This window comes from Penicillium macrosclerotiorum (assembly GCF_028827735.1).
Source record: "Penicillium macrosclerotiorum strain IBT 26536 chromosome Unknown utg000010l_segment0_segment0, whole genome shotgun sequence".
In the NCBI taxonomy this organism is placed as follows: Eukaryota; Fungi; Ascomycota; class Eurotiomycetes; order Eurotiales; family Aspergillaceae; genus Penicillium; species Penicillium macrosclerotiorum.
This window is the reverse complement of record NW_026643089.1, coordinates 1535465-1556823: the sequence shown is the minus strand read 5'-3', so window position 1 is coordinate 1556823 and position 21359 is coordinate 1535465. Positions and strand designations below refer to the sequence as shown.

Sequence of the window (21359 nt, the reverse complement as noted above, 5' to 3'; positions counted from 1 at the left end):
AAGTATCCGTGTTCGACTCGAAGTCAGAAAATGAACCGAAAGTTGCAGCAAAATGCGACAGAAATAGATACAAGAAATTAATCCACATGTGCACATGAACCGAGGGCAAAGGAGTCAGCTCAGCTCTAGCCAATGGAACAAGCATCTTTAAAAAAGATGATCAAAAGATAGGCACAAACACCGGAAAAAATCAACAAGAATTAACAAGTAAGAAACTCCACCCATGCATCAAGGAAGTGTGCACCAAAACGGTTTAGTGGAAAAGAGGTCTATGAGATGTCGAAAGAAACTCGCGAGATTTAGCGAGACGTAATTTCCAGGGTCTAAGGCATCATGTGCAAGGCAGACAATCAATCATCTCCGTCTTCGTTTATCATGAGAAAGCGAAGCAAAACAATGCATGGTCATTTCTGGCAGTGAATAGATTCCAACCACCTTTTCACGACGTCAGGTTGGGGCACTCTCCCTGTGCACGTACAAAGGCTCCTGCAAAGAGATCTTGCATGGCGCAATAGTGAAACAAAATGCCACCTAGCACAGCAAGATGCCAAATGTTGTGACTACCACCAACGTAATCAAAGAAACCCGGCTTCCAGCGCTCGGGGACTTTGGAGGCATACACACAGGCGCCGAGAAAATAAACCATGATGCTCTTGACGACAGGCGCATAGAAGTACATGCACCACTCCAGGCCCCGGGTATAAGAGAGCTGGGCAAGCGGGGCAAATCCTGTAAGAGCAAGGGTAACAAAGAATGCAACCCGGGCCCAAGCCATATCATGACGATTGAACGTCGGATGCCAGGGAAGAATGATGCCACCAATACCCAGCGACATGGTGAGAAGAATGTATGTCCACCTGGAGACAGGTTCGCAATAGAAAGCCGTATATTCAGTGGTCACGATCGACGCAGCCACCAGCAGGGAAATTCCTGTGTAATCAACACAGGCAAATCGCTCCATCAGGGTTTGAGACGCAATACTGTTCATGGTGTGCCACATGGTACTGCAGACCAGGCACTTGCATGCAGCAAAGAAAAAGACGGCAGCAATCATAATGTCCGCCTTGGAGCTCAGATGGAAGTTGGTGTGCAGCGGATAGAAGTAGAAGGCAATCGAGAGAACCACAATTAGGCCAATAATATGAGACCAGATATTGACCAATTCATTGGAGAATGTGAACACAGATGAAACACATTCGACCTTGGAGGTGGTGAATCGATAACCATGGAGGATATGGGGGTTCACACGCCATGGATCTGGGAGATCGTAATAGGTAATCAATCGCTTCTCTTGGGCAAGGCGAATAGCCTGGTCAATGTTTTCTCGCAGGGCATCACGGGCTCGGCGAGCACGGCCCATCCCTTCATCCACCACCTCACGGGCATGGACGAGCTTTGAGTCCATGACCTTCCAGCCATCATCCAATGTCCCATAAATACCGCGATCACGGACCGCATGGGCTCGGTTTTCCATTTCGGATAAGAATGACTCCATCAGGCGGACCCCAGCTTGAGCCTTTTGCTCCAGAGTTTCCTTAGTCACCAAGGCCTCGTTGTACCGGTCTTCCAAAGTCTCCACCAAGATCTTAGCCTGCTTCCTGCCACACCCCATGAGTTCCCCCGACGCAAGGGAGCACTGATCTCTCACAGCCTCGAGAGTAGCATAACCTCGTCGGAGGCTGGCGTCGATCTGAACTACCTGTGATTTCCGATATTGTTCGATCCATTGCATTCGCCGCTCGAGTTCGGCAAGGAATAGCTCGACCTGGAGGACGGTTAGAGAGGATGGTTCATTCCCCTCAAGCCACTAATTGTCAGGCTCACTCACCCGAATGAAAACGGTATCCGAATCCTGGTAGTCACAGGAGAGCTTCCTCGGGGCATGGTAGGAATGTCTCCGCCGGCGATCTCGCAAGAGTGTAGTGTCCTCGCTGGGAGTTGCGGCGGAGGAGGAGAAAGCCTCCGCATATGATTCCACTGCCATTGAAGAGGATGCACAAGTCATCTTCAGACAGCGGGAATTACCCGTCAACAGTCAATTCGTGCGCTGCCAGAGTTGAGGGATTTGTTGTGTTGAGGAACGGGGGGACGGGGCCGGGGAAGTCCGGGAAGTTGGTAGATCGTACAGTCGCGGGAACAAGAACAAGCCGAGTCAAGGGCGCTGCCGGAAGTGAGTCTGTTGAAACCAGGAAGAACAGACTTCTATGTACACGGCATGGCCAAGACGTGGGGGGAGGGTTAAGAGAGGGGAGGGGAGAAAGGAAGGGTGAGATGCAAAAAGACAGGCTAAAGACTCGTCCCCCCAACCATCGGCGGCCCAGCGTTCACATGGCGGGCGGGTGCCGCGCCTGATTGCTCCGTCCGCAACCTCGACTGCTCCACTTGTCGGCACTCTGTTCGGCCTCTCAACCCAAACCTTCTTTCGTCGGATGACCCTCGCCACCCTCGACCAAAAGAATTTCACCACAGAATTTAGTGTCCAAGCCATGGCGATCAGTGAAATCGTTTCGGACGAGTCGCTGTTGCCCGTGCTCGGCACCAGCGCAGAGACCCTGGCTCAATGCCAGCAGCTCCTCGCCTTGCTGAATCCAGACACCGTCCCAACCGACTCCCCCAGCACTCAGGAGCTCTCTCTCGCAGTGTCCAAGCAGCAAAAATTGCTGTTCGCTCTGCTTGCGCAGCTTCGTGGCCAGAATCGAGATGCGATCTTTCGCGTGCGCGACACCAAACACGCCACCGCCGAGGCTCGCCAGGAGATCGACCGGCTGCACCTCCAATTGCAGAACCTGTACTACGAGCAGAAACACCTCACTGGGGAGATCGCTGCCTGCGAGTCCTACGAGTACGTGAATTCGCGAGCAGCCTGCACAAGGCTCTGTCGGATATTGGAGCCTCAACTAATTTGAGCCATTTTTTTTACTTGAATAGTCACAAATACTTATCACTGCCTCTCATCCCGGTCGAGGAGTTCTTTGAGCTTTTCCCCAACCACCGAGAGTCCAACGAACATGACCTGATGGTTGCGCGCATCAATCACGAACATGCCGAGCGCGAAAAACTTGAGCAAGCACGCCAGGAGCTGCTGAAGCGCAAGCAGGCTTTGATTGCAGAGAACAAAAAGCGGAAGGATGACCTGGCCAACCTAGACCAGGATCTCGAGAAGTTCATCGATGTATGTGCCGTAATTACCATCATATTCTTGTGTTTCTCCGGAGGATCAATCTTTGTACTGACCAATCCATGCGAATCTAGGCAGCCAAACCGATCCAGAAGATCTTTGAGAAGGAATACTAGAGGGAATATGGTCGTTTATGCAGTTCGGAGCATAGGTCAAAGGCTTTTTAGGCTCTTTGTCTTTGACCGTTACATTGGGTCGGCGTTGTTGGTCAAGATACCCTGTTTGATTTAGTCTGATCTTTGAGATCAATACCGTTGTCTTCCTTCATCCTTTGCTTTTCTTTCCTTCTTATTTCCGTTGGGGGATCATGGTTCGCCGGGCTGTTCTTGCGGATCGGGTATTGATTCCGACTACATCTCCGCTGGACCCTTAAACGCAAGATACAAGCTAGCGTAACTGCATTCCTTTGAAGAAAGCATTAAATTTTTTTATATTTCGCAATAAACCTGTCCATGAAATATTGTCTACCATCTATTGCAACCTTTTACTTATTGTCAGCGTGTTTGTGCAGGCCGTTTATATAATTACTTGTGCTTCTTGATGCGGCATGCCACCTGTTCCTTCTCCGCCTTCAGCCTCTCCCCGAACCCCGAACCCCCAACATCCCGAGTAAACACTCTGCTCTGGCGGTGCTTCTCCAGGGCACAAAGCATGCCCAAATCATGACAAGCCAAAATGGAGACTATGGGTCTCCCCAGACCTCGGCCATATCCACTGCATCGATTGGCAATTCCAAGTCCGGCGGCCAGCGCGTCCCGCCCCCAGAGACACCGGAAGCTATCCAAACACGATTCCGAGTCATTGCTGCTTTCTGGGCGGTGATAATTTTCCTGGGATTCCCGATATGGTGGAAGACGACGTCTATCTATCGGGCGCATCTGCCGATCCAGGAGATGGTCGACTGGGCTGATGGCAAGGTACGGCCCCTACAAGCGACAGCAACTATCGGCTCCTGTCAAACGTCCTCTGGCTGACCTCACCATCTTTAGGCGTGTCGCCCGGTTTTCCCTCTAGAGATTCATCTCGCGACACCTGCTATGCCATCTCCGGATTCTCAGCACCTGCTCCGGACCACCCAACATGCCCTCGATGACCTCAATGAATTCGCCGCTCACCATCTTCGACTGAAATTGACAAACGATACTAGTCCTTCCACATCGGATCAGAGTGAAAGTGGTACAGATTCTGAGGGTCATGGAGTAGTAGATGGTGCGGATACGGCGTTGACTGTCCGTGTAATTGCTCAGGAGGGTTTGGCCACCCCCAGGTCGGAGCTGCGTGCAGACACAACCCAGCTGGATATCTTCTACCCGCCAAGCCAGATTCCCATTCCGTCATCCTCAAATCCACCTTTGTCAACCTTTATTGCTAAGGAATTGCAACGAGTTTATGACGAAGAGAAAGCTACCATTGCTCACATCCTCTCTGGCGAGACCACTGGATCCGACTCCTCGCAGCTTATGGGGAGTATCAGCCGACGATTGCGCCGCTCCATGAAGTATGCGGACACATATCATCTATCCTTTTCCTTGTTTACACCAGGCTCAGCGCCATCGTCATGGGATATTGAAGCTGCCGTCCAGGAGTACCTCGCTCCCCTGCTTGATGCATTTTCCCCTATTAGCAACTTCACCATCGACACGCAAGTCCAGCCCTATGCAACCTTTTCACCCATGGCGCCGCCGATTATCTATGATGACGCTGAAGCGGCATGGACGTTGAAAAAAGAGGATCTGAGTGCTTTCATTAATGCCGCGGAATGGCCCCTGAATCCGAGCATCGGCAACGGTCCTACCCTTAATTTCATTCTCTATGTCCCAGATCCCTCTCAGTCGCCAATGGTCGTTAAGGAGAACCGTGCTTCTAGCTGGATTGTTCCACAATGGGGTGGCGTGTTTCTTCTCAACCCGCCCTTGTCTCAAGTGGACAAAAACGGAAACAAAGTCAATCCGGCTCACCTCTCACCGGAATCGTTGCAGTCTGCGTTCATGACTTTCTCTCACCAACTCCTGACTCTCCTTGGAACTCCTACTACTCCAACCTCCCTCCCTCTCCGTCTCCAAACATTGATTCGTGTTCGCGCGGCAGCTCTTCTTTTGTCCGCTTCCTCCACCATGGGCTCTCTTGCCCGTCTGACTGAATCACTTCCGTCTATCCCAATCCCCGCCACCGTTGCATCATCTGTTTCTACCACGCTATCTCATCTCTCCAGCACCTGCGCACACATGCGAGATGGTCGCTTCGCAGCAGCATTAGCCAGTGCTCGGATTGCCGAGACTGAAGCAGAACGCAGCTTCTTTGAAAAGAGTATGGTTGGCCAGGTCTATTTCCCAGACGAGCACAAGGTTGCTGTCTATCTGCCCTTGCTCGGCCCAATTGGCGTCCCTTTGGTAGTCAGCCTTGTCAAGGAGCTGAAAAGGTTGGTAGCCCAATGGAAGGCACGGAGGCAACCCGCAGCATAAACAATTCCCAACTTGCATTTTTTTGTATTCTAGACGCTTTGCCCAATTACTTATGTTTAAGATATTTGAATATTGAGGATTGAGGATTGAGGATTTATTGCATTTGACCCTAGGGAACCGAGTAAAAATGTTTCTATCTCTCCGGCCGTCCATAAAATGCGTCGCATAAAAGATAACAAATGGCGAGAAATTAGGCTCGCTTACACAAAGGTATCTTAACAGGAATAATAAATGCAAACGCAAAAGGCAAAAGACAGGACCCATACTCCCTAGCTAATGTGAATGGCTTTTTTTAAAACGTCACCGAGGCTTTGCATTCCAAGACCGTAGCCGACAGTCAAGACAACGGGCCAATGCCCTACTCTTTACTTGTGTCGGTGACTTTGAACGTTGGATTACCCTTTGCATCACTAAATCCAACGGCCTGAACTAAATCGGTGAATGTCGTATCCGGTCGTGCAATAGTCCCGGGGTACGGCTCGGGACCTAGGAACTTCCTCGACTGCGCAAAAGCTGCCCCCGGCGGGGAGTATATCTTGATACTCTCAGTACTTGGCTGGCGCTGGCGAGGTGGAGTGACTGGTGGGTAGCCAGGGAGTGGAGGAACATCCTTGTCCAGTTTTGGATTGTTGAAAAACAGGCTTTTAACCCGGGTCCCCGTGCGATGGAGCACAGAGCGTGTGGATCGACCGCCGACTGAGGTACGCCTGGAGTCTGGGCGAAGGAGGAAATCTGTGCGATAGGAGTTGTCTTCACTGGCGATTGGACTAGAGATGCCCACTACGGCACCGGACGAGGAGCGCTGGGACCAATGATGACCTATTTTGTGGGTTTGACGCTGAAGCTCCTTTTTCTGGGCTCGACGCCGGACGCAGTAGGTTATGATTAGTGCGAGCATGCCTCCGAAGAATGCACCAGGGAAGAAGCCGGCCGCTAAGGCTTTGGTAGGATATGAAGAACAGCTTGAGGTGAAGTGGGTGGAGTTGTCGTTTGAGGCAGAAGGAGAAGAAACGGACGTAAAGGTTGCACCGATATCGGTTGCAGTGGACGAGGCCGTCGACGATGTAGCAGTTTCAGTGGCAGAGGTTTTCTTGTTGATGGCACAGATACTGTCCCCCTGGCACGTATAGCCAAAGGGGCAACAAGAACTCCCGCAGGAGGGGAGCGTGTCATTGAGCCTGGTGGTCTTAACCGTACTTTTGGGATAGGCGGTTGCATTCTGATCTTGTACATCGCAGGTGATGGGGGAGATATAGTCACAATTGGACCCCGACGGGCAGCAGATGGCAGAGCTGTCGCTGTCGAGGCTGACGCAGGTGGAGGATGAAGGGCAGCAAAAGTTGTCTGGTAGACTTCCACCACACGAGTCGTATGAGCTGGGACAAGAGCTTGAGCTCCGTAGAGCAAGCGTCAACACGTTTGAAGCATGGCTCGGCCCGATGGACACTAAAAGAAGTATGAAGAAGAGAAACGATCGTAGAGAGATGATGGCCGCAGTCGACATCGCCATATTGGCGATGCAAGCGTCTTTTTGAGTAATGGGATAATCAATATGGAGAAACGTTGTAAGAAATTCAAAGTAGATAGAACTGCTTCAGAATGCGACTAAGAAGATAACAAGAGAAGAGGACCAGGAGGAAGAGAAAAAGGTTGGAGGGAGAAAGAAGCAGCCTGGTAAACAATAGCCCTAAACTTTTAGGTTGAAACACATTGGCGCATCAGGCAAATATCAATGGCCGCTGTCTGAGAGAGCCTTTATTGACGTGGATACAAAGCGATACAAAGCGATCTATTCCGGGCACGCGCCGGAATCTCCATTTCAGGGACCACCAGCCCGTTTCAGCATGGGTAGCATGACTTGAACATGCAGAAATGCGGGCGCTAACTCCAATGGCGTTCTGCAGAAGTACCAGGGTATGCTAATCCTACAGGACAAGGGATGCAGATCGGCCGATGGCGGGCGCTTAGTGAAGATGAATGAAGATGAGGCCGAGCCTGAAGAAGTACTACGGCGGCGTCTGATTGGCTGGCTTATGTCAGCGCTGCTATCCCCGATTGGGCAATGCGTCGGGAGGGAAATTCTTCGATTTCAAGACGAAGCTATTGCTCCAGTCACATCCCCTGTCCACATCATGTTCAGTCGACTCGTCCGGCCGGGCGCTCTGCGCGCGGCATCATTCCAGGTTAGTCTGCCCTTCGTTTTGCGCCCCAATCGACCCCGGGTGGTATCCAGCGTCACCGAGACTGATCGCGTTGCGTCTTTCAGGCACCTACCTCCGCTCTACGCTTCCAGGCCCGTGGCCTGCACCGTATCCCTCAATTGCAGCATGACGCCTTTTACAAGGAGAAGGGTGTGCCCGAGTTCATGTCCCCGGAGGCTTTCGACTTCGCTTGGACCCAATACCAGACTCTCCTCGTGGACAAGCTCAACCTATTGACACAAGGTCAGAACCAACTTTCTCCCCCCGGGAATTGCCTGCTAGATTCGGCCGGCGCGGTGATTGCGGAAGTGAAATAGTATTGGGAATAAGTGACTGACTGGGATGCGTGCAGACACCGTCGATGCGGACGCCAAACCTGGAGAATTGCTGGTCAAGTACTCCAAGCGCCCGGAGATGGCCTCTGTCTTCAACTACGCTTCAATGGCTCACAACAACCACTTCTTCTTCAACTGCCTGGTGAGCTCATTTCTCGCTCCCCTCCCACAAGCATTCAGAAACTTCAACATCTTCTAACCATGCCATTCCAAATACAGTCCCCTACCACCACTAAGATCCCCGAGAAGTTCGCCATGGACATCGTCGATACCTGCTCCTCCGTCGAGTCCCTGAAGATGGATTTCCTAGCCACAGCCAACGCCATGTTCGGTCCCGGCTTTGTTTGGCTCGCCAAGAACCTCGAGCGTGAGGGTCTGATGCAGATCTTCTGCACCTACAACGCCGGCTCTCCATACCCGGCCGCCTACTCCCGCCGGCAGCCAGTCGACATGGCCACCCACTCTCCGGATGCCCCCTTGGGCAATCAATTCGCCGGATCAATGGGCGCCCACGCACAGAACCAGAAGAACCTTGCCCCCGGTGCCATCGATGTGCAACCCATTCTCTGTGTGAACACTTGGGAGCATGCCTGGATGATGGACTACGGCATTGCTGGTAAGGAGGAGTACTTGGAGCGTTGGTGGGACCGGATTAACTGGGACGTCGTGTTCGACAACTACAACGCGATCAGCTCCGTGAAGGGTGCGCGGAGCACAGCCAACCGGGACCGGAGTCTGAGCATGCTTTGAACGGTGAAGCTAGAAAAAAAGCCCTTCTTGTCTGCATAATCTGTACTATATATACTATGACATCCTTTTTTTTTCCTATTCTTATCTTTCCTTTGATTTTCCCTTCTTGATCTCCGATTGTACAGCGCTCTTTATTGAAAAGAAAATAAAACATGAACCTCAAAGCTCTCTATGCTGTCTATAAGAGGAGAATAGGCTATCTGATACTGTACATGCACATGTGCCACTCAAGATCATTAATATACAAAATAAACACTCAACCCCGCAACCTCATGCCTATCTACAGACCTTGCTGATGTGTATCCCGAATGCGCTTCTCAAAAGCCTCAATCATCACGCCGGCCATTTGCCCCTCCACGGCCCCCATGACCGTGGCATGCAACTGATTCCGGAACTCGAACCGCACCTCCAGGTTCACCTTCGTCTGTGGCCCGCCCTTGGCCTCCACCGGAGAAAGCGGCTGCAGCTCCCAGCGTGTGGAAAGGTACTCGAAGATGCCCTCGTTCGCACCGGGGAAGAACCCACTGAGTCCGGACACTGTGCCACTGTCACTGCCCTGGCCCTCTGTTTTGCCGTATTTGGCACCACTCCGCGCCTCGACAATTCCCTTGGCGGGATCGCAGTCCACGCGTGAAGTAAATGTCTCACTGAGCGGGCCGTAGCCTACCGTCAGGAACGCTTGCGTCGGGTAACCTGTCTCTGGGTCGCGGGACGTCACAGTCGAGGCCGTGAGGAAGGGCAGGAATTGGGAGTAGGACTCGACAGCGGAGATCACTTCGAAGAGGACAGCGGGCGAGTAGGGGAGGGTGCGCGAGGCGGTAAGAACGCGCTTTGGTGAGTTATCGCCATTGTTGCCCCCGCCGGTGGGAAGGAAGGATGAGAGGGAGGAGAGATTGAAGGCTCGCCGAGGCACATAGGCTGCGCAGGGTTGTGATGCTTGTGCTGGGCGGCGCGGTGGTTGGAGTGTGCCGATTGTCCTTGCCGTTGATTGTCCGCGGAGCGTCCATTGCTCATTGGCTTGGGATCGGGCTAGGGGGCTCACGGAGCGCCCTAAAGGCGGCAAGGCACGAAGTGGCCGCATTGGAGACGGATTGGGGGAAAGAGGGTGGGAGATTGCTGCTATGCTTGCTGGTCTTGGCCGAAAATGACTTCGGGGGAAAAAAGGCGGCTCCGCGGTGATCGGGATCTGCGGCCGAGGCCCGCTAGGTTCCAGACTCCGCACCCTCTCTATGTTCTTTACTTTGAGCCATGAAGGACAGCCCTATTTTACTTAGTTTATTGAATCCTAATTTTCAAGCTTAAATGTGAAGATAATTACTTATATTGTACATACGAAAACCCATGTGGAGCATATGCACGATTCTACGGGGAGGATGATATAGATGATTTTTGATATCAGAAGCTCCTAGAGGTTGGCGGAATAGGGGTCGAAGTCCATTCCAGACGATTCGGTGGGGACAGGAGGCGGCCCCCAAGCAGTTTCCTGGTTTGCGGTCTCGTATCCAAAGACTCGGCTGTCGTACAAGCGCTAAATTCCTAGTCAGCTTCGACGGGCTGGCGATTCAGAGCTCAGGATGATCAAACGCTTACCCAGTCCAGTTGCCCGGGTGTATTTAGCATGTCACCTATCACATCTAGTGAAGAATAGGATGGAGTCTCGGCAGTGTTATACATTGAGCCCTGCATGCCACTGGCGGCTACCCCATTAAACATCTGCTGCTGCTGCTGTTGATCCGGAGCCGGCTGAAATGCCAATTGATCTGTGCTTCTGGTCAGCTGGAAACAAGTCAAATTCAGGATATCTAGGACCGACCATTCTCTGAAGCTGATAGCCTCTTGCTCTCAGCCGCCAAATTATTGACATCAGTGCCTTTTACTCTTCTAAGCATAATGCTTATTGTGGCAAAGGCCTTTTGCGTGTCGACGGATCGATGCCGCGCCTCTTCGAAAATTCGATGAGTGCTTTCCAGCAGGCGGACCAGTTCAATGCGTTCTTGTGGCTCCAAGCGAGCGGTATTATCATGCTGACTTTCCTGTGCAAGCGCAAGACAAAGAATCATCGATGAGGCCAAGAAGTCGGTGTTCTGAAGGGAATTGATGAAATACCGCTCGGCATACAGCTGTCCTCCTGGCATGGACTCACTCCAAATCTCAGCATGATGCCGAAGTGTCTTCTTGGCAGCAACCAGGCAGACTGATCGTGAATACGCATATTTGCTGTTGTGCTCAGTCATATAACGGCGATGCAGCACGATCCGACACTTTTGAAACAGGATTTCTAGCGTGTATCTTCGTATGACCAGGTCTGTTGGGTCTGCGATAGACTGACCGATGGGTCGCATCTGGAAGAATGGAGGCAATGAATCATGGGCTTCCTCCAGGCGGCGGTCAATTTGCAGGATCTCGTCGTACGATACTCCTTCGTTTGAGTAGGCCAAATCGATGATCTGCCCAAATACTTTCATAATTCGGTCTTTTGCCACTGTGTACAGACATGGAGTCCGCTCATCCTCTGATCGTGCCGGGGGGATTTGAGTGCAATTTTCATCAAAATCCGTGTCATATAGGTTGGATGGCATTTCTGCGTCAGACTGCCAGGATTGAATGGCTCGCGGAAGACCGACCTGGAATGATACCAAGATATCGAGTTGGCAGAGAACAGCCCAGAGACGTCGTCGCATCTCACCATCAAAGGCAGACAGATTGGGATAATGTTTCGAGTCGCGATGATAGCCCATGCGCATAGCCAGACGAATCGTGATTCCCAATAAATAGGATACCCCAATCTGCGCATCTTGGCTTCTGTAGAACTCACATAAAGCATACAAGAGAAGCGCTTCTGCTTTGTAGCGGCCTGGGGCCAGATAATTTGCTTGCAGCAGGCTCTGGGCAGCTTTCTTGCGAAAGATATTCCATGAACCCATCAGATTCACCATGTTCGCGGGAAGAGGCTCCTCGCTTCTGTGATACAAAGACACAGATAATGCCATTATGGAATACAAAAGGGCAATCCAGGTAAATGACGTATCATGCGGGTTCTTCCAGAATTGTTCGTATTCCTTTTGAAATTTAGGCACATGGATAATGACTGTTTCTCCAAAGATGAGTGTCCAGGTGCACGCCAATATGAGTAGGAAAGCAATTACCTAGTGCTGGTTCGGAAGTCTTCAGAAAGCGTGAAACTAATCGATCGGCGACGGAGCGCGGCGGGATGTCCATAAGCAATTCCTCCTTGGTCATCGGCCTACCGATCCCAAGTAAAAGAGCTGGCGAGGTATCATTATATGGGTCATCTTCAATTATCTCCTCTTCGGAGTCGCCATGATCGTCAATATACTCTTTGACACCATGGATCTTTCGGCAGGTCATCTACATCAGCTGGGAAATTGAAGTGGAGCGACTTTAGGAATATTGCCAATACTAACCTCCTCTAAAATAGCACGCCAGTTCGCACTATCAATGTAGCTGGTTCCCTCGTTCTTCATGATAAGCGTTCCAGTACGACGGGCAGGTGACTTTGCCTCGCGGTCATTGATAGAAGGTGGGGTATCATATCCTAATGAATGATCTGGCGCACCGTCATTAAAGTCGATAACTGGTTCACTGGGCTTCTGCTTTTGAGCCAACGACATGACTAGATTCTCCAGATGCTGTAGACGATCTTGGACAAGCGTCGGACTAGATCGCCCATGTTGAGCTTTACCTCGCGGCCCGCGACCGACATAGGTACATGAGCTAGCCTCGTTTCGTTTCTTACAATTGAGACATGGATAGGTGCGATCACATTTCAGCCTGCGTACCGATCAGCATATCTGATGATATAAAATAATGGTGCGATGTCAAGCTAGAGGCCAAAAAGCATACTTTCGGTATCTGCATGCTGTACACGAGAACTGGACTCGGGTTCTCTTTTTGGGCACTTGCGCTGCGGGCTCCGCAAGAAGCGGGTCTTGGGGACTAGGGTTGCTTGAATCGGACATCGGCGGGAAATAGCAAGATAGTCAAACCGGTCTCTGCTCTGGCGGGGACGTCCCTGAAGTCCGGCGTTCGTGGAGGAAAAATGGTGGGCGCGAAGCGGAGGAAACGAGGGGGCTGTCGGAGTCCGCTTCCTTTATCTCCGTCCATGTTCCACCCCCGAGATTCTCGGGTAGAGGGCCCTATTGTACCAGCTGAGGCTAGAACTAATCAACAAGATATATTGTTATCTAGATCCTTGACTCGCCATATCCCAAATGGCCGAAAGGGCCAAATGCAGCGAGCGTACAGGCCGATTAAGAATATTCGCACAAGTTTTCGTTATTTCCGAGAAGTCCATGCACCCCCCAATCGGGTTGGTCGAAGAAGAACAGACGAACTCTCATATCGTCGATGGTACAAGCCTGATGCGATCATTTGGTCGCAAAATCGACTCTCTTTTTAGATGAAAGAGCCGTGTTTCTCTGGTAAGAATTCCATACGCAGGCAACCCATCTCCAGTATCCATAGGGCCATTGGGTCTCTGGGATGGTCTGAAAAAGTGGCTTGATAGCAAGCTAGGAGCCAAAATTCTGGCCTACAACAGCTTGATGTAAACGATATACCACATATTGATCTCTAGTCAAAGCGCAGTTGTTTCTGTCTACCTGTTCATTTCCACTCCTCGCTTCAATTTGCCACACACTCGTCTGCTATACATGAAATCCTAGAAAGGAAATATGCCCTGATGGGTGTCCCAAAGCAAGTAAATTCCCATTGATCGCGAAACAGCTAGGGCGATATTTTGGAGGAAGCCATAGCATATTTTCGCCATTCAAGTTTACCCATCCATTTCGCTCAATGAAAATAGTTGGATTTTTGTGGATTGAGCAAGAACCATGGTTGTCGTGTCCAGGAAGTATATTGATAGTCCCCAAGTTCGTGATTAAAATGAGCCATCTTGCGAAAGTGCAAATTCGGTGATAATCCCATCGAGCTTCCAAAACTCTTCTAGTGTTCTCGTCGCCGTGCTCCAGAGCCGTACTGTGCAATCAGCAGAGCCGGATGCGAGTATCTTACCGTCGGGCGAGAAGGCCACCGACTGAACCGAGTATGTATGACCCTCAATGGTATGCTTGAGGTCACCTGTTACCGTATCTCAGAGCCGGACTATCTGATCCCAGGAGCCAGACGTTAGCAGCCGGCCGTCGGGCGAGAAAGCAACTGACTGAACAGAGCCCTTGTGGCCCTCAAGAGTCTGCTGTAGGACACCCATTGCTGCATCCCCAAAGTCGTATCGTGCTATCGCGGGAACTAGACGCTAGAATCCTGCCGTCAGGCGAGAAGGCTACCGAACGAAGCCAGCTTGTATAGCCCTCGAGGGTCTGTAGCTCTGAACTCCATCGGTCACTGACTTGTGGGAAGCGATATATCCAATTAGGAAGGTCGGCCTTGAATTTTGTACGAATGATTGTTGTTTCAGGTGCAAAGACCAATCCAGTACAATAAATCTGAAGTGGTGCCTCTTCGACTATCTGGAAATTTTTGAGAATAAATCGTCTTGCGTCTTGAAGAAATTCAACTAGTACGGGAGAGGACTGCGTTTATGTTGGATTAGGTAGTTTGTAAGGTGTTTTTGTCCTGTCCCTACTCGTGTTGCTAATCTAGAAAGAGACACTGAATCAAGGTCCATGGCACGGTGAGTTGCGTTTTCACTTCCTGTTGTAGTTTTGCCGGCGAACAGAAACCATCTACATCTAATATAGTGCATTTTCTCTTTGTAGAATGTTTTAACCATTTTGAATCTCCCAACTCTCTCTCGAAGCATAATGCAAATTCATTGAAAGAATTATATCGGACCAGTGTTACCAATTATGGCTCTGGAACAGGGATTGTCGCGTAATATGCCATCGCTTTTTCATTTGCTTCCTTTGTTAGAGAGCCTCCTTCAACCAACTCGCCTAGCAGCTTGAAGTAGTTGATGTAAAATGCAGGGGTGAAGGTATTGAAAAACGCCGACTCTTCCTCTGTCGGATTGGAAAATGTATGGGGGCTCTTTGTTGGGACAACAACATAGTCGCCTACTTTGGCATCAATATCAGGCTTTCCCGGTATATGAAATCGAACCATCCCTTTGGTAACAAGAAATGTCTCGTCATGCATCTCATGCCAGTGTGTAGGAGGGCCTATTGTCCCCGCAGGAATAGTCAATTCACAGCAGCTCATGCGCATATCTAACACAAAGTCTTAGTGCCGATTTATTAGCACTTCATCTAAAAGGTCTTACCAGTATTTGAGCCATCTTCCATAACCCGGAGCTTCATGGTCCCCAGTGTGATGATATCACCAGATTTGCACGGTACAAATTTCACAGCACGATCAGGTACTTCCATTTGAATAGCTTCTAGTGCTCTATATTGATGGTATTTGAAGGTCTCTGTAATAAGAACCGGACTTATATATATGATTTCTCGGTCATCGGACTTACAGCGAGGGCGAGACCCACAATGTAATGTGTCCATGTTGGTATGCCAGAGTATATTATCTCCCTGAGGGTCGGCTTAGTGACTTGATTATCTTCGATCGGAGTTAAAATGTATCTTTCCGATACCTCCGAAAACGTGCCCGTGTGACTTCAAAATATATTGTTTGCAAGAGAATCTGGCTCCTGACTTGTCAGCATCCTTAAAGTTAGTTGGCCTAAAGGCAATGGATTTGACAATATCTCTTATTAGGAGCAAAATACACGATATCAATCGTCATTCCACTATATATGAAATTATACACAGAGTATTTTTATACGCCAGATAAATATACAGAACTAATGGCCTAGCAGTCCTTTGCAATAAGGTCATCCATGGAATATAGTCTAGTTATTAACTACGCTACTCTAGATAGTGCTTAATATAGTATTCTAGCTTCCTATATTAAGTTATAGGTCAAATTTGAGATCGTATCAGTCTTGAGATAACCTGCCACTAGCAAAGAGAATTATCTTGATTAAAATGATGTCCCTGAATACCATATTCTCTGTCCCTTCTTTCTTATATTTTACTTCGACGTTTGGCTGTTAAGCCCCCACTCTACGGCAGCAATCTGTAAAGCGAGAAGGGGAGCGAACTGCCTAGACCACATAAAACTACCCGTCATATACCAGAATCCCGGCATACCGGTCGGTCTCCACACCTATAAGCGATTTTAGCCATTTGAAACCTGAAGCGTCTTAAGTCGATGAGAACTTACGCCGATTCGTTCTTGACAGTCATCAAAGTCGCATATATCTCCTAACTGGTCCATAGCATCCTTACCCATGAGCTGCTCAATCAATTTGGTCTTGAGTTCGAAGCCCGTTGCTAAAATAACAATGTCAGACTCGACCTTCGTTCCATCAGCCAAGACTATTCCATCTGGGAAGTACTCCTGCACGCCTTTTTCACATCTCTTAACCTGAATCCGCCCGTCGATGATCATTTGGCACGCTCCTTGGTCAATATAGAAGTGGCCTGCCTTGATGAGCTGATGGTCGAGTAGACTGTCTCCTTCAGTTCCCCTCTTCACTGCTAATCCAGCCTTTTCCAGGCCGTCCAACATGACTTTTTCTTTTGCCGACATCATCTGAGACGCTCCAACACTGAGGGTGCGAGCAACAGGATATGGCAAAGAGTTGCCTAGAAGGTCTGCATCCTCAGTGCTTAATCCTGGAGTGTTCCATCGCGACAGCATAATTGTTTCCAATGAATCGAGAGTTGTAACATAAATAGCGCCACGCTGCACCATCGTTACACTTTTTGCTCCGTGATTGACAAAGTCTTGGGCGACGTCATGCGCACTGGTTCCGGATCCGATGATTGTGACCTTTTTGTCTCGTAGGTCCGGTACCAAGGCGGCTGACTTATGTGCCATTGTGTGGTATATTTGGCCTTTGAATGCAGCTTCCTTAGGAAAAGAAGGCTGAATTGGGATATCGCTGAAAGGACCAGTGGCCAACACAACATGCTTAGCATTGATAATCTGTGTGCCATTCTGGCTCTGAAGCTCGACTGAGTACTCTTGCGTCAATTTATTATACTCAACCTTACTCGCGATGGTGTTATGCTTGACGTTGAGACCCATGATATCCTGATAGTGTTCCATCCATTTCACAATGTGTTCCTGATCGAGGTAGCGAGGCCAGCTGGTCGGATATTTCAGGAATGGATAGTGGTCTGTGAAGAGAGGAGTGTGCAATTTGATCGTTTCGTATCTGCTTTGCCATGAGTCTCCAGGCCGAGATGCTTTCTCCACGACGAGGTATTTGAGGCCGAGATGTTGTAGATGTGCAGCAAGTCCAAGTCCAGAATGACCTTGTAGTATGATTAGCTGTGCTTTCATGAATTAATTGATGTAGCTGGCTCACCTGCTCCAATTACCAAGACTTGCAGACTACCGTCGGTCTGGGTGCTTGACGGCGGGGTTTCACGACTGGGAGCATTAGACTGTATCTCTGCTTTCTGTTTCCTTCGGAGCTCCATGGCCTTCTGTTCATTCAAAGCTTCAAGCACAGTGAATACTGTCCATGCCTTCCATTGATCTGGCCCTACGTTGGCTAGCCTGAGAACACCTCTCCCGACGCCGAAGTTGTTCTTGAAGCCGAACCCGGATTGGATGAACCGCAGTCCCCCCATATCCATCAGTTGTGGTTCCAGTGCGCCTGGTTGATTTGCTTTAGGCTCCGCAAATCCAGTCGTTGATGCACTCAGGTATTTGCAAATCGTCTCGGCTCCATTATGACATGCGATATCCCACGAAAAAGAAACAAAATCCCTCCACCATGACTCCGTTTCAAGAAAATGGTCTTGGATATCGGCCTTCCGGCCCTCAGTCAAACTTTCTGCGAAAGTTGAAAGCCAATCGTTGACAATTTTGGCTGCATCGAGCTGTTCTGGCTCCACGGATGGGTGCAGAGCGAGTTGCGGAAGAGCCGCCAGGGGGGAATTCATCAGACATAGTGGGAAGCGGCTTTGATTCCGAAAATATTTAATGATATTCGAACAGATAGTTTGAATTTGAAAAATGAAATTCTTTGTTCAGACATAATGCCAGTTGGTGGCTGTCTTTATAACCCATTAATCATAAGGCTGGTATTCCCAGTCAGCTGTTTGGGGCCGAGTTCAAGTATTGATCCATTATACCTCGAGTATTCGTCCTAGAAAAGAAATGATCATCTACTGGGTCTGAGCCAGTTGGTGTCTCCACTCAGCACATTTTGGGGCCAAATCCTTTTTGTAATCTCATTATAGCTCGGCCCCAGATAATAAGCCCCAAGCAATAATTTTACAAAGGGCACGATGCCAAAGAAGACTACGCCCGCTCCAAATGGCCTGTTACTCTCCTTCTCTTACAAAATCCAAGCTGTAAGAAGGGTGGAAAATCTCAATGAGATCCCCACCGTATCTTCGCTGACAAAGCCAGTCTAGATGGGCTAACCTCGAAGTGGGGATCAGGCTACCAGCATACTTAATGAACCAGGGCGTCCGTAAGCAGGGCTGGTCGGGCAGACGGTCCGAAAGGCATCAACAAACCAACCACCAAACCACCACACACCACGAACAGGCAGGATATCCCGGCGAGAGGAATCTGAGCTGACTGACAAGGAGCGTGCCCAGTGTCATTGACTGACCGGAAGAGAAGAGGATATTCTGGAACGATCGTATAATGAATTAATCGTCCAATCAGACCCTACTACTTTTTCTCCACTGCTAGTTATATACTTTTTAAGGCTAGTTCGTTGTCACTCCAGTAGCCAATGCTGACTACGGCCTATATGACGACAACAACTTACTAACCACTGGAAGCTGAAAAATCGATGAAAATGCCGCAGAAAGGGAATTTCACACGTAACAGGACAGGATGTCTGATGTGCAGACAACGCCATGTCCGATGTGACGAGCAACGTCCGTCTTGGTATGTGTGTAGATCTGATAAATGCTGGGATGAGTGGCCACATTTCAGCAGGGATGGCACAGTCAATGTTTTCTCAAGCACGTTCAAGGACAATGTTAATCATTTGCTGACAATCATCTTGACAGCCAAAAGTGCCTCGCAAGTAAACGATCGTGCATCTATCCATCAGTCACCATTCCGCTTCGGGATCGAAGGATAATGCAGAAAAATGCGATCCCACCCGGTCAGCAAGCTCCATGGGCATTGATGAATGCACCTGGTGTGACTAGTCTAAAATTAGCGGCAAGCACGAGCATGGACCCCTTCGACGCTCTGCCCCTGAAAATGCCGTTCAAGTCACAGGAGTTATATCACTACTGTAGGTTGACGCTCTAGGCATAATTGGAGTCTGGATGACATTTTAACCCAGTCCACTTCAGTCTATCAAACTGGGGCGGCCTTTGCTGTGGCCCCATCAGATCCAAAGGATGACTGGTTCGTTGTATTTGTAAATCCATTGTTCTGTATGTGACAAATGCTAAAACGAACTTTGAAGTTTTGCTTTGGCGACGCTGGATGAACATGCACTTCGGAGCACGATTCTGATAGCTGGTGTTCACTACTTATGGAACACCGGCAATTCACAGGCCTATGAATCCGCCTTTCTCTTTCACAAGATTGAGAGTATACGCATTATAAACACATGGCTCAAAGTTTCAGACTCCAAAACATTCGTTGTTTGCGTGAGGCAAATCTTAACAATATGCCTGGCCGAGGTAAGGACGGATGCCCCACATCGAAATATAATTATGGATCCTAATACTTCATCTGACCAGGCTTGTCTTGGCAATCTTCCAGCAGCAGAGACTCATCTGAACGGCATTATGGCACTTTTCAACAGCCGTACCCAGGAAGATAGCGCTTTCAATAGCACCGATGATAGAAACACCGAACTTGCTAATCGATACCTTCTCCTGTGAGTCTTCTGACAAGTTAAAAGCGGTTATTTTACTAAGATGCCACCATTTCTCTGACAGAGCGTCTTGCTTTGTTCTCATTTTGAAAAGCCGTCTAGAAGACTTCATGGTTTTTCGCGCAAGTCAAGGCATCAACTCCTATCAGAATGATTCATCAGCTGAGGCCTTGCAACTAATGAAAATGTGGCATGTTAGAGAGTATGGAGGCCTCAATACCAGATTGAAGGCTATGCGTCTATTTCCGTACTTCTTCAGCCCGCCTCCACTAAATCGTCGGCCCAAACCGATAGATGCTTTGCCTATCTTTGAATGTCTCAAATCTATCACAAAGACCATAGATCAGTTCCGCATTAATCCCACAGCCGAAGGCCTTGACCAAGTTTGGAATGAGGGCGGCCCAACAAAGCTACTCCTGGTGGTAGTTGATGCTCACGTATCATCCTTGACAAGGAATGATGAGATTTTAGGCTTTTCAAGCGAAGAGAACTTGCCGCAATCTCATCTCCAAACCTCGTGGAGCGGCATACTTGCAACCGCGGCACTATACATGCATAGCGTGCTCAATATCGCCAATGCGGGTGAAGCAATCGAGTGCCGGCTGCTTTATCGCATTCTTCTAATAATGAAACAAGACATTGATCAGACTCGGGATGATCTAAGTGGGGATCGTGGGGGCCTGTATCAGACGCTCTGGTTCTGGAAAGTCTTTATAGGAGCTCTGGCTCTGGGTAGGAGCCAAGGCACGCACATAGCTATCGACATGAAGACTGCCAAGCCGTCTGTGAAATGCTCCTGTGAGACAAACTTGGAGGAGCTGCATGATTGGTTTCGTAATAATGTTCGGGCTTGGAGCGTCGTCACTGGGAAAAAAACTTGGAAAGATGCGGAACCCGTATTAGCGACTTTAGCATGGCCAGCTGTATTGTCTCAAAGTGAAAGGGACTATGCAGCCAGTTCATGGGCCGAAGGGATCTCAGAATAGACAATATAGTTCAATTTGAATGGGCTACAGAGTGAATTGACAACGGGACTCACGGCTTACCGGATATTCACAAGGAGCAAGCCTCGTCGAACATCTGACTTTTTCGAGCCACTCGCTATTACTCTTATTCCACTCTTATTCTGATAAATCTCTTATTGATCTGTCATCCCGGTGTCCCAGCTGGATTATTCCTGGTATATCTGAGAAGAAGAATGGGCAGTTGAATGGCACGCTAAGTTATCTAGCTCATCTGGAAGTTCCCATAATCTTGTAATATTGATTTTCGCTACGTCGTGACCCACCAAGAGGTCCAGATCGATGGGTGACTGGGAGGAGTTCTGTTGAAGATACAAACTCAGAGTCAATTGGCATTTATGTAAGTTCATATGAAACCCAAACCGGAAGAATATAAGTGATGGAATGCGGACTTGAAATTAAGGAGTAGATAAATGATGGGGACCTCACCACGGCCATTGCAGCCTTGTAGACTCGATCCGGCACATTTATTGTTGGTTAATGTGTCAAGCAATATTTAAAATCCCCGTAGATAAATTTTGGGACGATGTGTCCTACACTCATATGAACGAGGCTTCAGTCT

General features: G+C 49.3%; 10 protein-coding genes across 10 annotated transcripts; 4 read left to right on the top strand and 6 right to left on the bottom strand.

Annotated features, from left to right (window-relative positions):
- Positions 1-439: 439 nt before the first annotated feature.
- N7462_010204 (hemolysin III family protein) lies at positions 440-2005 on the bottom strand (the record flags this gene model as incomplete). The annotated part of the gene is made up of 2 exons (XM_057081918.1): positions 440-1765; positions 1829-2005. The coding sequence occupies 2 exons, from the start codon at positions 2003-2005 to the stop codon at positions 440-442; spliced, it is 1503 nt and encodes a 500-aa protein (XP_056928958.1).
- A 424-nt stretch (positions 2006-2429) lies between these two features.
- On the top strand, positions 2430-3294 carry N7462_010203 (uncharacterized protein; the record flags this gene model as incomplete). Its single annotated transcript, XM_057081917.1, has 3 exons — positions 2430-2842; positions 2929-3172; positions 3253-3294. The coding sequence occupies 3 exons, from the start codon at positions 2430-2432 to the stop codon at positions 3292-3294; spliced, it is 699 nt and encodes a 232-aa protein (XP_056928957.1).
- A 546-nt stretch (positions 3295-3840) lies between these two features.
- Positions 3841-5640, top strand: PIG-S (GPI-anchored transamidase GPI17; the record flags this gene model as incomplete). Its single annotated transcript, XM_057081916.1, has 2 exons — positions 3841-4095; positions 4168-5640. The coding sequence occupies 2 exons, from the start codon at positions 3841-3843 to the stop codon at positions 5638-5640; spliced, it is 1728 nt and encodes a 575-aa protein (XP_056928956.1).
- A 358-nt stretch (positions 5641-5998) lies between these two features.
- N7462_010201 (uncharacterized protein) lies at positions 5999-7150 on the bottom strand (the record flags this gene model as incomplete). Its single annotated transcript, XM_057081915.1, has 1 exon — positions 5999-7150. The coding sequence occupies one exon, from the start codon at positions 7148-7150 to the stop codon at positions 5999-6001; it is 1152 nt and encodes a 383-aa protein (XP_056928955.1).
- A 622-nt stretch (positions 7151-7772) lies between these two features.
- On the top strand, positions 7773-8926 carry sod4 (mitochondrial 37S ribosomal protein mS42; the record flags this gene model as incomplete). The annotated part of the gene is made up of 4 exons (XM_057081914.1): positions 7773-7823; positions 7907-8084; positions 8194-8318; positions 8396-8926. The coding sequence occupies 4 exons, from the start codon at positions 7773-7775 to the stop codon at positions 8924-8926; spliced, it is 885 nt and encodes a 294-aa protein (XP_056928954.1).
- A 280-nt stretch (positions 8927-9206) lies between these two features.
- Positions 9207-10007, bottom strand: N7462_010199 (ubiquinone-binding COQ10-like protein; the record flags this gene model as incomplete). Its single annotated transcript, XM_057081913.1, has 1 exon — positions 9207-10007. The coding sequence occupies one exon, from the start codon at positions 10005-10007 to the stop codon at positions 9207-9209; it is 801 nt and encodes a 266-aa protein (XP_056928953.1).
- A 324-nt stretch (positions 10008-10331) lies between these two features.
- Positions 10332-12558, bottom strand: N7462_010198 (putative C6 transcription factor; the record flags this gene model as incomplete). Its single annotated transcript, XM_057081912.1, has 5 exons — positions 10332-10454; positions 10517-10686; positions 10740-12014; positions 12073-12280; positions 12352-12558. 5 exons carry the CDS (start codon positions 12556-12558, stop codon positions 10332-10334), a joined length of 1983 nt encoding a protein of 660 aa, XP_056928952.1.
- Positions 12559-14752: 2194 nt separating this feature from the next.
- N7462_010197 (uncharacterized protein) lies at positions 14753-15273 on the bottom strand (the record flags this gene model as incomplete). The annotated part of the gene is made up of 2 exons (XM_057081911.1): positions 14753-15114; positions 15168-15273. The coding sequence occupies 2 exons, from the start codon at positions 15271-15273 to the stop codon at positions 14753-14755; spliced, it is 468 nt and encodes a 155-aa protein (XP_056928951.1).
- A 658-nt stretch (positions 15274-15931) lies between these two features.
- Positions 15932-17859, bottom strand: N7462_010196 (flavin-containing monooxygenase; the record flags this gene model as incomplete). The annotated part of the gene is made up of 3 exons (XM_057081910.1): positions 15932-16066; positions 16124-17223; positions 17277-17859. 3 exons carry the CDS (start codon positions 17857-17859, stop codon positions 15932-15934), a joined length of 1818 nt encoding a protein of 605 aa, XP_056928950.1.
- A 1162-nt stretch (positions 17860-19021) lies between these two features.
- Positions 19022-20761, top strand: N7462_010195 (uncharacterized protein; the record flags this gene model as incomplete). Its single annotated transcript, XM_057081909.1, has 5 exons — positions 19022-19181; positions 19243-19297; positions 19359-19578; positions 19639-19778; positions 19840-20761. The coding sequence occupies 5 exons, from the start codon at positions 19022-19024 to the stop codon at positions 20759-20761; spliced, it is 1497 nt and encodes a 498-aa protein (XP_056928949.1).
- Between the last annotated feature and the right edge of the window lie 598 nt (positions 20762-21359).